At 41.4% G+C, this 14,868-nt stretch overlaps 1 protein-coding gene across 2 annotated transcripts in view; it reads left to right on the top strand.

Annotated features, from left to right (window-relative positions):
• The window catches only part of Kcnq3 (potassium voltage-gated channel subfamily Q member 3), a 293,223-nt gene extending 279,113 nt beyond the window's left edge, over positions 1 to 14,110 (top strand). For both annotated transcript variants that reach the window (XM_032916133.1, XM_032916142.1), the window contains 6 exons: positions 1,020 to 1,222; positions 2,158 to 2,260; positions 4,101 to 4,232; positions 6,219 to 6,317; positions 8,489 to 8,573; positions 11,739 to 14,110. In XM_032916133.1, the coding sequence (XP_032772024.1) occupies positions 1,020 to 1,222; positions 2,158 to 2,260; positions 4,101 to 4,232; positions 6,219 to 6,317; positions 8,489 to 8,573; positions 11,739 to 12,473 (1,357 nt within the window). In that variant the 3' untranslated portion in view covers positions 12,474 to 14,110. The remainder of the gene's footprint in view (positions 1 to 1,019; positions 1,223 to 2,157; positions 2,261 to 4,100; positions 4,233 to 6,218; positions 6,318 to 8,488; positions 8,574 to 11,738) is intronic.
• The last annotated feature ends 758 nt before the right edge of the window (positions 14,111 to 14,868 follow it).

Genomic DNA, 14,868 nt, shown 5'->3' with positions numbered 1-14,868 from the left:
TGTGATATATAGTTATAAAAGAAACGCTGTATTGAAACAGACTTATGAAATATGTTTTTGATAGAATCTAACAAGAGCTTCTCTGTGGTGTACCTCGTGCCACACATACCTTTTGCTGGGTTCAACACCCTCACAATATTGGATCAGGAAGGAGTTTGTCATCTCCACTAGGGATGCTAAATTTTGATTGAAAGTTAGTAATTTGAATGTATATTTTTCCCACCAAAGCTTATGAACCCACTATGTTCTATCAGAGGAATCTGTTTGTGGACAGCAGGTTAAAATGTGCCTGCTCTGTGTAATTTAGGACATTCTTCTGTGTTTGATTTGTGTGTGATGAAATTTCTCTGTGCTCATCACTATTTGGACACCAGGAAATGATAAGGAGACAAATGAAGTTATTGATTGAGAGAAGAACATGAAAGTCAAAGGATTTCTGTTGTATATGACTATATATTAGGAACTCCATCTTGTCCATGGAGGGTTCATCACAAGCATCCCCCATAGAGCTATAGATAGTATCAAACCCTATAGATGCTGTATCTTTTCCAATACATGCACACTATGATAAATCTTAATTAATTATTGTAAAAGACTAATAAAGAGAATTAAGACATGCTCAGAAAAGTAAAGTAAATGTACCTTCTCTCCTACTTTAACTTCCCCTGAACTATAGTGTAATTTTGAGAGAACTTGAGTGCAGGCACTTGAAACTGCTTTGGTAAAAGTTACCACTGCATACCCTGCATCTGTTTTAGATTCCACATAAACACAGGAGGAAATCCAGGGATGTTGGAAATTTGCTCAAGATATTACTAGTAGTAAATATTCTGAGCTAGAATTAGAATTTGAGCCACTCCCCAACTCCAACCAATTCCTATCTGATGTGTCAAGTTAGTCCTTTGGGTGCGCAGTGTCCACACATCCTCAGAAGAGAATGTGATTCTTTGTGGAGGGCTGGGAAGTTACGAGAACCTGCACTGAAGGAGGAAAATTGTTCACTTTTGCTTATTTTGTAGCCAAAAGCTGGGTCTCTTGGATCGGGTTCGCCTTTCTAATCCTCGTGGTAGCAATACTAAAGGAAAGCTATTTACCCCTCTGAATGTAGATGCCATAGAAGAAAGCCCTTCCAAAGAGCCAAAGCCCGTTGGCTTAAACAATAAAGAGCGTTTCCGCACCGCCTTCCGCATGAAAGCCTACGCTTTCTGGCAGAGTTCTGAAGGTAACACTCTTCTCCTCTTTCAGCTTCTCCACTTCCTCTCCCAGCCCTCCCTTCTCCTTCACACCCTTCCCCCTCTCCACTAAAGACCTCTTGGATCCACAAAGCACGTCTTTCCCATCTCTCCTTCAACCAACTTCATGCCTCATTTTACTTGAGTCTCTTGGGCTGGATGCACCAGTAACATAGTCCATGACTCAAAAATGAGAGAACTTCCCAGTGGGGAAGGCTAATATCACATCTATGCTTCAAATCAAACCTTTCCAAGGAGCCTTAGGACCTCCACTGTGACTGATAAGGGCAGCCATGATGAGTCAGTTGTCATGGAGAGCAACCGTATAAAGAGTCAGATACATGGTTATTTGGAAATATACACACTAGCACTCCCAGAAATTGAGAAGAGGCATCAGGAAAATACCCTGTGGGTTAAATACTACAGAAACAATGGCCTCATGCACCTATGTCACTTAGTGGTAGGCAAGACAAGGAGGAAAATGTTATCCTAGATGTCTAAAGCCACCAAGTGCTTCACATTCATTGTTTTCTTCTCCCTAAAACCTCCAAGGTGTAAAAGGCTCAGACAGTAACCTCCCAAGGTCATAAACAGAAATTCTGACAGAGCAAGAACCCAACTCAGGTCTGTCTCAGTGTGTGACCCACACCTATGGCTCATGTGATCATCCCCACCTGCAGAGCTCTCCAGAATTACCTCCTAGCATCCTCCTCCATTGCAGTTATGACGTTCTCCATTCCTGATTCAAGCTTCTGGACCACAGAGTGGGGATTCTAAAGATGGGTAAATGATACCACAACTGGGGTCCACAATATGGGACTAAAGATGAGATGTGAATAATATATACACAGGAGATTCTGGTCTTTTCCACTCTGAGATTTTCCATTTATGATGGATTCCATTGACATACACTTCTCCCTCACAGAGGCCGGGACAGGAGACCCCATGACAGAAGACAGGGGCTATGGAAATGACTTCCTCATTGAAGACATGATCCCCACCCTAAAGGCTGCCATCCGAGCTGTCAGGTGATGATCTTTCTCCCCACCTAAATGCCATGCCTAGGCTCCAACTTCATGCCCATTGGACACAGCTGGTAAAGTACCTTTGGAACCTGGGAAGAGGAAAGGAGCCTTTTCCTGGTCACCTTGAGCCAGGTCCTGTGAATGCTTTATGCTCTAGGAGAAAGCTACCCTCAGCACAATGATTCTTTCTTAGACAACAGTCAGAGAGACACCTGTTTGGAAACAGTGTTGCTTTAACCTTCCTGATAGCACATCCATCTGGGTCATCTCTATCTGGCTCTAGTCAGCATATATCATTCGGGTCATCTCTCTCTGACTTTACCCAGCATATGATATGAGGGACGTCAGGGTGTATGATATGATCACATGGAACTTTTCCTCAACATTCACCTCAATTTTTAAGGATAGCTTTTTTCTGCCTTTCTTCTTCTATTCTTTTGATCAGCATTTTATCAGGGTAATAAATTATAGATGCTTTTGTCTGATCAAGAGAATATAATATGCTCATTTCTAGTTTGCTTCAGAATTCTTCAGGAAAGTCAAGGGAGTGTGCTAATTCTTAAAGAAAATACACCAGGCTATGGGTATATTCTCACTTTAATGGGTGGCAGAAATTAGTTACACTATCTCCAGCAAGATGTCCACTCTAGTAGACTAGTGAGAAAAATAGTCTTATAAGATGTGGACTCCAGCAAAGACTGAGTGTGGTTCCTCACCGTGATATATTATATGACAGGAAGGGTGTTAGGTAAAAATGCATCTGTTACACTGGTTGACTGATCAGTCTCATTCAAGGAAAACCATTTGGTCATACTGATCAAGAGGGGGATTCCGCAGAGCTATTCCAGGCCTCTGTCTTTGCACTCCAATTTGTATAATTTTTTAGATGCTTTAATTCAAGGAATAGCAAGCCTTATCTATGAATGGCCAATGTCTTAGGTTTTGTGGTCCCTATGTCTCCATCTCAAGAAATCAGTATTGCCATCCTAGCACATGTAGCCACACACAGCATAAGTGAGGGAGTATGGGCTGTGTTCCTTTGAAACCTCTGAGCCACCATTCTGAAGCACAGAAGTTGTTCCCCTTCAGTGAATCGAGGTAAAGGGCAGGTATAAACTGGCAAGAAATTCTGTATCATGAAATTTAAGCCAAAATGAACTTGAATTGTGTCATTCAAGAAGACACCTGCCAATGGGTATTGGTGGGGTCTGGGTGGGCAGAGTCTCCTGACACTCTGAGTGATTGTCTGTAAGCTTGGGTTGGCACTACACATAGAAAGATGGAGTCAAAAGAGGCATCAGCCTTTAGGGGGAACATTATTGATTTTTCAGAAAGGAGAAAGTGAAGGTGGTCCCATACTATACAGAACCTGTATAAACTCACAGAACAGAACCCTCAGGAACTCAGAGCAAAAGAATTAGAAACTACTTCTCTAGTTTGGTTTTCTCATTCATTTGTTTGGGGATCTTAAGACTGATCTACCTAAGACGACTTATATAGTCATAGGTGACCATGAACTCCTGATCCTTCCCTCTCTACCTGTATGTTCTGGAGATGTATTAGGAGACTTGTTCATAAAGCGTGAAATTTAGTGTCTTCTATGTGAACAACTTTTCAGAGTTGTTGTTGATACAATTTTATAATTATTCAAATGATTGAATGAGCGGCATTATCCAGCCCAGCAGATATAGAGGTACAAGACCAGAACCCAAGACCAGCATTCTGCCATCTAGGGACCTTCCCTTTATGTTTCTTTCTCTGTGTCTGGATTTTTCTGGGTAGGCATTGTTGTTTCTTTCAGTGTCTGCCCATGGTGAACAAATGCCTCTCCTTTGCCTTATAGAATTCTACAATTCCGTCTGTATAAAAAAAAATTCAAGGAGACATTGAGGCCTTATGATGTAAAAGATGTAATTGAGCAGTATTCCGCTGGACATCTTGACATGCTTTCCAGAATAAAGTACCTTCAGACAAGGTAATACATTCAAGTGGGAAAGGACTATATTCTCTCAACTCCTCTGGAATCCAAGTCATATGGCTATAGTATTTCAAGAAACAGGCATTCAGAAGTGATCCAAAATGCAGCAGAGAAATTTCACAAACAGGAGGGCCCATCTAGCACTGTGGATATATGGGCCAGCAAGCTTTACTCTTCAGACTCAGCCTTGGCATGGAGTAGAGAGTAATGGGACCATAGTGACAAGGCTTCTGTTCATTCCAAAGAAGACAACTGTTACTATTTAGTACAATTTTTCAAAGCTCCAGAGAAGTTCTGGTATATTTCCATGGCCAACATCAGCTTGCTGATTGGCCTGATAAAGAAAAGAAGACACGGATATATTCAACAGGTTCCTACCTATGGTGCTTTGGATAACTATAAAACTGATCATTTAACAGCTCAGCTGATATTTTTCTAAGTGTAAAATTTCAACCATACATTAAGAATTTATTTTCTTAAGAATTTAAGAATTATTTAAGTGTTATTTGTAGCAGTGGAAATAACAAGGTAAATTGACACCATGTAAAGAGATTATTTTTAGATACCACCACTTTTATTGATCTCCTGTACTTTACATATATGCATCTTGTCCATGAGGATCCTGTAAGGTATTTATCACAAGTACTCTAATTCTGATGGAGAAACGAAAGTTGTGAGACCAGATGACTAACTCCTAATTGCCCAATCAAGAAATTGAAAACATAATAAATATGTCATGTATGATCTCAAGAACTCTGCTTGGATCTGGCAATCACATGAAGCAATGTGCTATATGTGTATGGTATTAGCACAAAAATGGACAGACATTTGCTCAAAAATACACATGGTATGATTGATGTAATTCCCTCGTATGAGGGACCTGAAGAGAAACTGACACAATTCAAAATTCATATGGCCATCTGCCTCCTTATCCAATGGAGTATCTTCCTGACTTAGTAGGAGCACTGCACCAATGAAGCCTTTGGTGACAGTATTATCTTGCAAGTATACTTATTCATGACTTCTAGTTGTCCCACACATAGTGGTAAATAGCAAGTCAGGGTTCAATGGCTGCCGAACAAATGTATTACGTACAAACAATTTTTTAATCCTTCCATGCTCTCATGCAAGTATGGCTGTCTGAGAAATAGAGGAAGATAGCATGCTCCCAACAATAGGCCAGACTCCAAAACTATCAGGCAGTTTTAATGTTTACAGGATAGACCGTTACACTGTCATGATTTTTGATAGTTATCAAGAAAAAGTGTTTCTGGGGATTGTACTTGGAGGTTGCCTGCCAAGATGATAAATTGCATACTTCAGTGGGCCAGGCAGAAAAGAGGCCTAACTTCAAAAGATGTTGTGAGTGTCTGTTGGAAATGAAGCTAGGTTTCCAGAGAAAAGCCTGACCTAAGATTATTCCCTGGATACATCTTAGCGGTCATCCTGAGTCACACCCCACTACCTCTTCCCCTGTCCCACAGCATCTTTCTACTGCGCTGGGGTTTTGTACAGCAATGGAAGCAGGGTGCTGGAGCTAGAGTTGAACCATCTTTCTGTGCAGAATATCAGGGTTCTATAAAACTAAAAATAGAACCTGGATAGATCTTCTTTAATCAGGTAGTTTGGAGATGGACATAAAAGGTCGAAGATGAGAGAGACTTGTAATATGCACGTGACATTTGCTGTAAGAACTAAGGCATAACCTTTACCCCAGCTCTGTAGATTGTCTCCCTCTGTTACCCTAGAGATGAGAAAATGTTCTCACTCCCTCAGACTGAAGAAGATAGCAATATCTTGGCATGGCAGTTTCTCTCCTTATTCTCTTTTGCTCATCCTCTGAATCCCTCCCCCACCGATTTACTTACATAGTCCAGAGCCACATTTGAATTAAGAAATGTAAGGATTTTTTTTTCTCACAACAAGAAAGCTTTGTTTAATCTAATCTCTCCCTTGCCTTTTATTTCCTTCTTCTTCTTTCAGAATAGATATGATTTTCACCCCTGGACCTCCATCCACTCCAAAACATAAGAAGTCTCAGAAAGGGTCAGCATTTACCTACCCATCCCAGCAGTCTCCAAGGTGGGGCTTGTGTTTGTGGAATAATGCACTGTTAGGACAAGGCCTATGCAGTATATCCACCCCCAGATCTCAGCTTTGGTACTTTATGTAGGTGAAATTAACCCTGTTCCAGAGAAAATGAATGGAGACTTGGAAGGCAGGTTGAGGCTGTGGCCATTTGAAAACGTTTTGTGCAGGTGACCTCATGTTTCTATTTCAAGGACATGTAAATGATACTTATTTCTGTGGTTTTTCAAGTAGAAAATAATCAGTTTCCTGGCTATAAAGCAAGAGGAGACTCATGAGTTTTTATTGAAACAGAGAACATATTTAATGTTAGTAGAGCTAATGTGTCCTTGGTCAGCTCATTTGCTTCCTCCTGCACCGTATCCTGGGGCTTGACTGACATCCCTTCCAAGAAAAAATGAGAGAAGGCATTCAGATGCCAGCACCTCGAACAGCACTGGAACTCAGACAATTCTCCTGGGCCCAAAAAATATTTTAAATTTTTGAACAAATATTGTCCTTTTTAAGGTCCACTGTTTGCATCTGTGCCTCTTTGTTCCAAATCATCTTTAAGGCAAGAGGAGTAAGCAAGGAACTGTTGTGTTTCATCTTAGAAACGAGAGCATAGGGGTGGTAAAAGAGGCCATCTACTATTCAGCCCTAGGCTTGGCATGCAGTAAAGAATAATGGGACCCTTCTAGTGGGAATGACTGTTACTATGTTCTGTTATAGCTAATATTAACAACCTGTTTTCATATAATGTAATTTCTATAAAAAGTAAATATGTTTTAGAGAATTCCATTCTGATACATTTTTTATTTATTTTATTTTAATTAATTGGTTAATTACTTTGGTGGTTTTGTGTTGGTTTGATATTTGTTTTTGAGACAATGTCTCACTACCTAGTCTAGTCTAGCCTTAAACTATGTAGCACAGGCTGGTCTTAAACCCATGGCACTCCTTCTTCTTCAACCTCCAGACTAATGGGACTGCAGGAATGCAAAAATACATTCAACTAACAACTTCCTCATTTATGAGATGGTATGGGAGCTGCTTTAAACTTTTTAAGAATACAGTGTGGTAGTATATTCTTATAATTCCAGCATTTGGGAAATGGACACAGGAAAGATCTTGAGTTTGAGACCAACCCCAAATGCAAATTAATAAATAATATAAAATAGCGTTATATAGACCATTGTGAACTCTCACATGCAATCCTCTACCTCCATGGTAGGTATTTTATCACACCTGAATAAGAAAAGTGACACTAAGAGATATTAACTCCCGAAGTCACAAAACTCATAAGAGAGTCCAGGAGTTTGACAGAGGTCTGTAAGCATAAGAAATTGCAGAGCTGTCTTTTGTAGATTTGCAAAACTTCAGCCAGGAAAAAGGTAAAGGGGCACTCAAAACTCTAATTTTCCCATGTTAATTAAAATTTTAATTAAATATCAAAGTGAATTTACCTATGTAGGACAAATAAAGCACTGGTGGGCTCAATGTAGCATGAGGCCACTAATTTTTGAAATTTTAGTTGAAAACAGTTCACACAAGAAGTAACTTAGCAGAGGCAATGACTTATGAGAGGGAGAAACCAGCTATCAAGAAAAAAAAAAACACGAATGGGTTTTAGCAACATCAAGTTTCCCTGAAATAGCTCATCTTCACATAATATAAGAATATTGGAATGAACTAGAATTTAGGCAGTTAATAATTGCACATGGAGAAAGTGCAGCCCTTCCCTGATTCCTGGAGCACCATGCTAGCATTGTTTTGTGGATGCTGCAGGTGTTTGCCATTCTTAACAAAATGAACCATGTGAAACGTGTATGCCTACTCCATAGAAATTCGGAGCTCAAACACTACAGTAGGAAAGCCCTAAGACTGAAAGGCAAAGGAATTTAATTTAAATGAATAAACACTCTAGGCATTGTTAGATATTTGGTAAACACCACAAACACGAAGCAAAGCCTCTTTTGCCACAGCTTCCGGTGTGTCTCCTCATCTCCCTGTAGGAAGATAAGTATGCAATCAGTAGTCCTGACTAATCAGCCAAAGGAACCTTCTTAAGGTTTGTCAGTGTGTGTGAAAAAACATGGTCCCATGTGCATGGTCTTCCAAGTTGGGATGACCTTGCAGAGTGAAAACAAATGTAATGATCTTAGGAACTTTTGGCTTTTCCTTAGGAATGAACCATATGTAGCCAGGGCAGCCACATCAGAAACTGAAGACCAAAGCATGATGGGGAAGTTTGTAAAAGTTGAAAGACAGGTAAGCCCTTCTTTCCCTCACCAATGTGTGTGTGTGTGTGTGTGTGTGTGTGTGTGTGTGTGTGTGTGTGTATGTGTGTGTGTGTATGTGTGTGTATGTGCATGCCTTTCTCCTTTTCATTTTAGATTTATTTGTTCTTATTTTATATGTATGAGTGTCTTCCCAGCATATATGTTTGTGCAGCACATGCATGACTGATTTCCTGCTGAGATCCCTAGTACTGGAGATATAGATGGGTTTTTTAATTTATTTATTTTTTATTCATCTTTATTAACTTGGGTATTTCTTATTTACATTTCGATTGTTATTCCCTTTCCTGGTTTCTGGGCCAACATCCCCCTAACCCTCCCCCTCCCCTTCTATATGTGTGTTTCCCTCCCCCCATTACCGCCCTCCCCCCAATAATCACATTCACTGGGGATTCAGTCTTAGCAGGACTAAGGGCTTCCCCTTCCACTGGTGCCCATACCAAGCTATTTATTGCTATTTATGAGGTTGGAGCCCAGGGTCAGTCCATGTATAGTCTTTGGGTAGTGGCTTAGTCCCTGGAAGCTCTGGTTGGTTGGCATTGTTGTTCATATGGGGTCTCAAGCCCCTTCAAGCTCTTTCAGTCCTTTCTCTGATTCCTTCAACGGAGGTCCCGTTCTCAGTTCAGTGGTTTGATGATGGCATTCGCCTATGTATTGCTGTATTCTGGCTGTGTCTCTCAGGAGAGATTTACATCCGGTTCCTGTTGGCCTGCACTTCTTTGCTTCATCCATCTTATCTAGTTTTTAACTACCATGTGGATGCTGGAAACCAAACCCAGGTGATCCCCAAGAGCAGCACCTAGTTTTCACTGCCAAGCCATTCTTCCAGCTCCATAGAACTGTTTTCCAGGTGCCATTTTTTCATATGGAGATAAAGAATAATAAATATCACCTACCACTTAGAAAATGGGAGAAAAAGATAAGATATGGGAATTAATTTTAATTCTCCAGCTTTGCTTTTCCTGGATGAGTGATGATCATCCACAAGTTACTTATTGTTTTGAACCTCAGAATTGCTTCTCTGTCATACAGGGAATTCAATACATCATAAAATTGCCATAAGGATTACATGAGCTGACGCATGTGAATTATGTAGAATGTTAGCTAGTACACAGTCAATTGTCAACAGGTGGTCACTGCTGTCCACACATTCCATGTTGCTTAGTAGATGTTAGTTCTCTGTCCACCATCTCATGTTTCTTTCTCTTCTACTCTAGTCCCAATCTTTGGGTAACCTTCATGAGAAGGCCTTACAGGGGGCCAAGTTATGGGTAAGGGTCATTCAGGGTGCGAAGAGAGGTTCACATAGTCCACCCCATGTAGCTCATCTCTGCAGTACACCAGATAAATGACTCTCCATGTCATTCCTCCACGATGGATATTTTTATCCATCACCCCAAACTAAACTCATGTAGGGGAACTGAAAGAAAATGTCAGTGGTTGGTCTCTTGCTTCTTATTTTTTCCTTTCTTTTTTATTGGATACTTTATGTATTTACATTTCAAATATTATCTCCTTTACCTCCCTCTACCTTTCCCACTCCCCCTTCTTCTATGAAGATGCTCCCACTCCTGCCCACCTACTCCCAACTCAACACCCTGGCATTCCCCTACACTGGGGAAATGAGCCTTCACAGGACTAAGGGCTTCTCCTCCTACTGATGCCAGACAATGCCTTCCTCTGCTACATATGCGGCTGGAGCCATGGGTCCCCCCATGTGTACTCTTTGGTTTGGACTGATGGTTTAGTCTCTGGGACTCTGGGGGGTGAGGGGTCTTGTTGGTTGATGTTGTTCTTCCTATGGGTTTGCAAATCCCTTCAACTCATTCAGTCCTTTCCCTAACTCCTCCACTGGGGTCCCCATGTTCAGTCCAATGGTTAGCTGCTAGCATCCTCATCTGTATCAGTAAGGATCTAGCAGAACCTCTCAAGGGACATGCAAATCAGGCTCCTGTCAGCAACCACTTCTTGGCATCAGCAATAGTGTCTGAGTTTGGTTATTGTATACGGGATGCATCCCCAGGGGCGGGGAAGTCTCTGGGTGGCCTTTCCTTCAGTCCCTGCTTTACTTTTTTTCCTGTATGTCCTCCTATGAGTATTTTGTTCCCTCTTCTAAAAATGACTGAAGCATATACACTCTTGTTTTCCTTCTAATATGTATAATATAGTCTGTAAATTGTATCTTGGGTATTCCAAGTTTTTGGGCTAATATACACTTATCAGCAAGTGCATGCCATGTGTGTTCTTATTTTTAAATTTTAACTTATAATCCTGATTCTTGTGTTCACTAGCCCTGTGACCTTTCAAAGGTTATGTTATCTCTCTGGTCACTGCTTTGTCACACATGAAACAGAAATCACAATAGCGTTTACCTTGTAAGGTTGTAAAAATGAAGTCAATAGAGCACATGAAATAAAGTCACATAGTTGCTGCCTAAATAATCCTTACAACTACACCTCAGATGTCCCTTAGCCATGACATGTCATGAAACTCACAGCATCATCAATCCAATGAGGGTATTCATTTACCTGATTTTGTGAACTGTCAACTGTCAGAAAAGAGAAAAGGAATAACACACACAAAGGTGCCCAGATGTGAATTTTCAGGGAAGGAACATCTCTGTCACACAGAGATGTACACACACTTGTGCATTTGTGCTCCAAGTACTCCCATTTATGAATGGCATACCCAAAGCAGCAACAGATTCCTTAATTGCCCGAGGGTCCCTATTGGGTCTCTAGGTTTGTAAAATTCTATTACTGCTGATACTACCCTTCAGTGCTTATGTTAGCAAGCATTAATAACAGACACTAACAACCTATATGCTTACTTAAAAGGAAATGTACTTAAATGACTGAAATAGTACCATCGCTTCCAAAGGAGGAAATTAAAAGCCTGTAACCCTTATTCACAAGCTCCTGTGGACTTATAGTCTTTGGCTATAGGAACATCCTTGCCTGTGTGTTTCTAAATGAATGTTAATATGTATGTAGGGCCTTCTAGCAGGAGATATGGAGTCAGTCGTAGCTGTTGTTATTACTAAATCTTGTGAAACAACCCTTCGGAGAAGCATCAACACAGTGACTGTGACCCTCATGCCCAGAGAAGAGTGATTCCATGTGCTTGTATTTTTCAGGTTCACGACATGGGGAAGAAACTGGACTTCCTCGTGGACATGCACATGCAGCATATGGAGCGTCTGCAGGTGCACGTCACCGAGTACTACCCAACTAAGGGGGCCTCCTCCCCAGCAGAAGGGGAGAAGAAAGAGGACAACAGGTATTCTGACTTGAAAACCATCATCTGTAACTACTCAGAATCAGGCCCCCCCGACCCACCCTACAGCTTCCACCAGGTGCCCATCGACAGAGTTGGCCCCTATGGGTTTTTTGCACATGACCCCGTGAAACTGACCCGAGGGGGACCCAGTTCTACAAAGGCTCAGGCCAACCTTCCCTCCTCGGGAAGTACATATGCAGAGAGGCCCACAGTCCTGCCCATCTTGACTCTTCTGGACTCATGTGTGAGCTACCACTCCCAGACAGAACTGCAAGGCCCCTATTCGGACCACATCTCACCCCGCCAGAGACGCAGCATCACTAGGGACAGTGACACACCACTGTCCCTCATGTCCGTCAACCACGAGGAACTGGAACGGTCTCCGAGTGGCTTCAGCATCTCCCAAGACAGAGATGATTATGTATTTGGCCCCAGTGGGGGTTCGAGCTGGATGAGGGAAAAGCGGTACCTGGCTGAAGGAGAAACGGACACAGATACAGACCCCTTCACGCCCAGTGGATCCATGCCTATGTCATCTACTGGAGATGGTATTTCAGATTCCATATGGACCCCTTCCAACAAGCCCACTTAGAAGGGGTCACTGGCTGACTCCTGGTACTGTAGACAGACTTTGTACAGCTCACTTACTCTCACACCTAGCGCTTAACAATGAGGACTCCAGTGGCTGTGTCAAGCGCATGCATGTGCGCGGTGGCCCCCCTGCAAGCAGGGGCTTCTCACAGCCTTCTTCCTCCCCATGTCACTGCAACAAAGTCGCTTCCTTTTCAGCATGGTTTGCATGACTTGACACTATATAAAATGCACTGTTAGTCTCTTCTAGATACACATTTATCTGCTCTTCCTTTTAATCATGATTGAACAAGTACAGGGAGACTTACTGATGAGCTGTGCTATTTTGTTTGGTTGGCTGGTTTGGGTTTTGATTCGGATAAACTGAGAGCATAGTTTCAGTTATTTCTAAGCTCACTTCCCCTTTATGTAAAATGCTCCAGTTAATTTACTGTTTTCTAAAACAAGGAAATAATTTTCTCAATCAAAACATACTGCATTACAATGAGGGTAGCCTCTGAGCAAACAGAAGAACAGGAACAAGATAGTCATTCAAACCCCAAAGCCAAGATTTCAAAAAATTATCTCACTAAAGGAAGGCTGGCAAAATTATTCAAAAGCTCCCAAGGGGATTTGGCCTACCCCATTGTTCACTGTGCCTCAGTTTCCTTATCTATAAGATGTTGGTGATCCAAAATATAACATCACACGTGTTATGGACTGGTGAAGAGAAATCTTACACACATACCACAAACATAAAAAAAGTTCCCAATTTATGTAGCCAAAGATGATAAAATTTACCAGAAGTGGGGTGACCTTCTAAGCAGGAGCTAAATTTGGTATCTTAAAATGAAATTCCAACTCATTCTTCTGTCTTGCCTGTTCTTGAATCCAAAATGGAGATTAGAACCAAGAGCAATTATCATTCCATGTCCTCTATTTCAAAGTGAGAAGTTTGGGGCACAAGGCAAATGACATGCCTTGAGACACTTGGCTGTCCTGTGGAGAATAAGGACTCAAAACCTCTACATGAGGACTCACTCCTTGCCCCAGTCTTCCCTCATACTATCCCAGTTACATACTGGGATCCAGGAATTCTGCCAAGACACCAGCACTCTTTATCCATAGGATGTAATCCCCAGTCTTTACTCAAAGGGAGAAAGATGTCTGCTTTGACTGCAAAGCATGCTTACTTGATGCATTACAAGTGGGATCCAGGATGAGGGATGCAAATTAGTCATAAATATACAAATAGGAAGAATTCCCAGAATCACCCATTTTACTCCTCCTGATTTTCTTAATGAAAATACTAGAGCCACACAAAACTGTAAGAGCTCCTGAGATGACAACTAACAGCCTGGAAATCCCTGCCCTGCTACAGAAGGATTGATGTTAAGCACAAGCCACCACGTGGCCTATTGGAAGATATTGCTGCTTGCTGAAAACCTCCAATGGAAAAGGTTAGACTCTGGCTACTCTTTGTGGAACACCACACCAGAGTATTAGTATCTTAGTCATTTCATGCCTCTAAACACTGGTTTTAAATGGTTGCCATGGTGATCATCATGATGATGGAAATACCCTAAATAAGTGTTTGAATACAACTCTCACCAGTGCTGTTTCTGTGTTGTCAAGAGCCATAAATATCACGGCAGACTCCTGGGTGACGTTTTCATCAATTTGCAATGTTAGTACTCTGTGCTGTGTTGGGGAGAGGCTCCTCAGAGATCGATTTCTTACAACCTACATGCTGATTGGTCCTTTATAAAGTACTGAGAATACAGTAGTGATGAAAGTTTGTCCCCTGATGATAGGAACTTAAACTCAAAGCCTGCAGCTCCACGAATGATGGCAAGCACTGTGAATTAGTAGAGGAATAGCCTTCATGGACAGTATCATGATGGATGTATGTGCAGTTAGTGACCTTTAAGTCCAAGGCAGGCAATATATTAATACACTCACACACATTGGAAGAAAAGCTTTTCTTATAGTTTTCAATTGATCTTTTTTCTGGCAATCTGAAAGACAAAGGCTGTGGACCTGCTCCCTTAGTTCTTTCAAAATGACTTCAGTGGTGCCATTGCGGCTATAATCTAAGAAAACTTACACCTCTTCCTAGGGATTTGGCTCTTGAATATGATCTTCCTATAATTTTTTTTCACCAGAAATAGCTGTCCTGCCTAGCATCTAACATATGGTATTCTTTTTTCTTACATGCATGAGTTATCAGAGACAAAAATGATAAAGAATAATCTGTGCCACATGGTTTTTCCCTAACATTAACATTCTCTCACAACCTCCTTGAGTTGGTATGTTACATTAGGATGCATTGTTTCAAGAGTTCAAATGGGGATCTTGGCCAAGAATTCTTTGAACTGGAACTTGCATTATTTTTCAAGCAAGCTCCAAGTGAGTAG

The sequence above is a fragment of the Rattus rattus genome, chromosome 1 (genome assembly GCF_011064425.1).
Source record: "Rattus rattus isolate New Zealand chromosome 1, Rrattus_CSIRO_v1, whole genome shotgun sequence".
NCBI classification, from domain to species: domain Eukaryota; kingdom Metazoa; phylum Chordata; class Mammalia; order Rodentia; family Muridae; genus Rattus; species Rattus rattus.
This window is presented reverse-complemented; position numbering and strand designations above follow the sequence as displayed.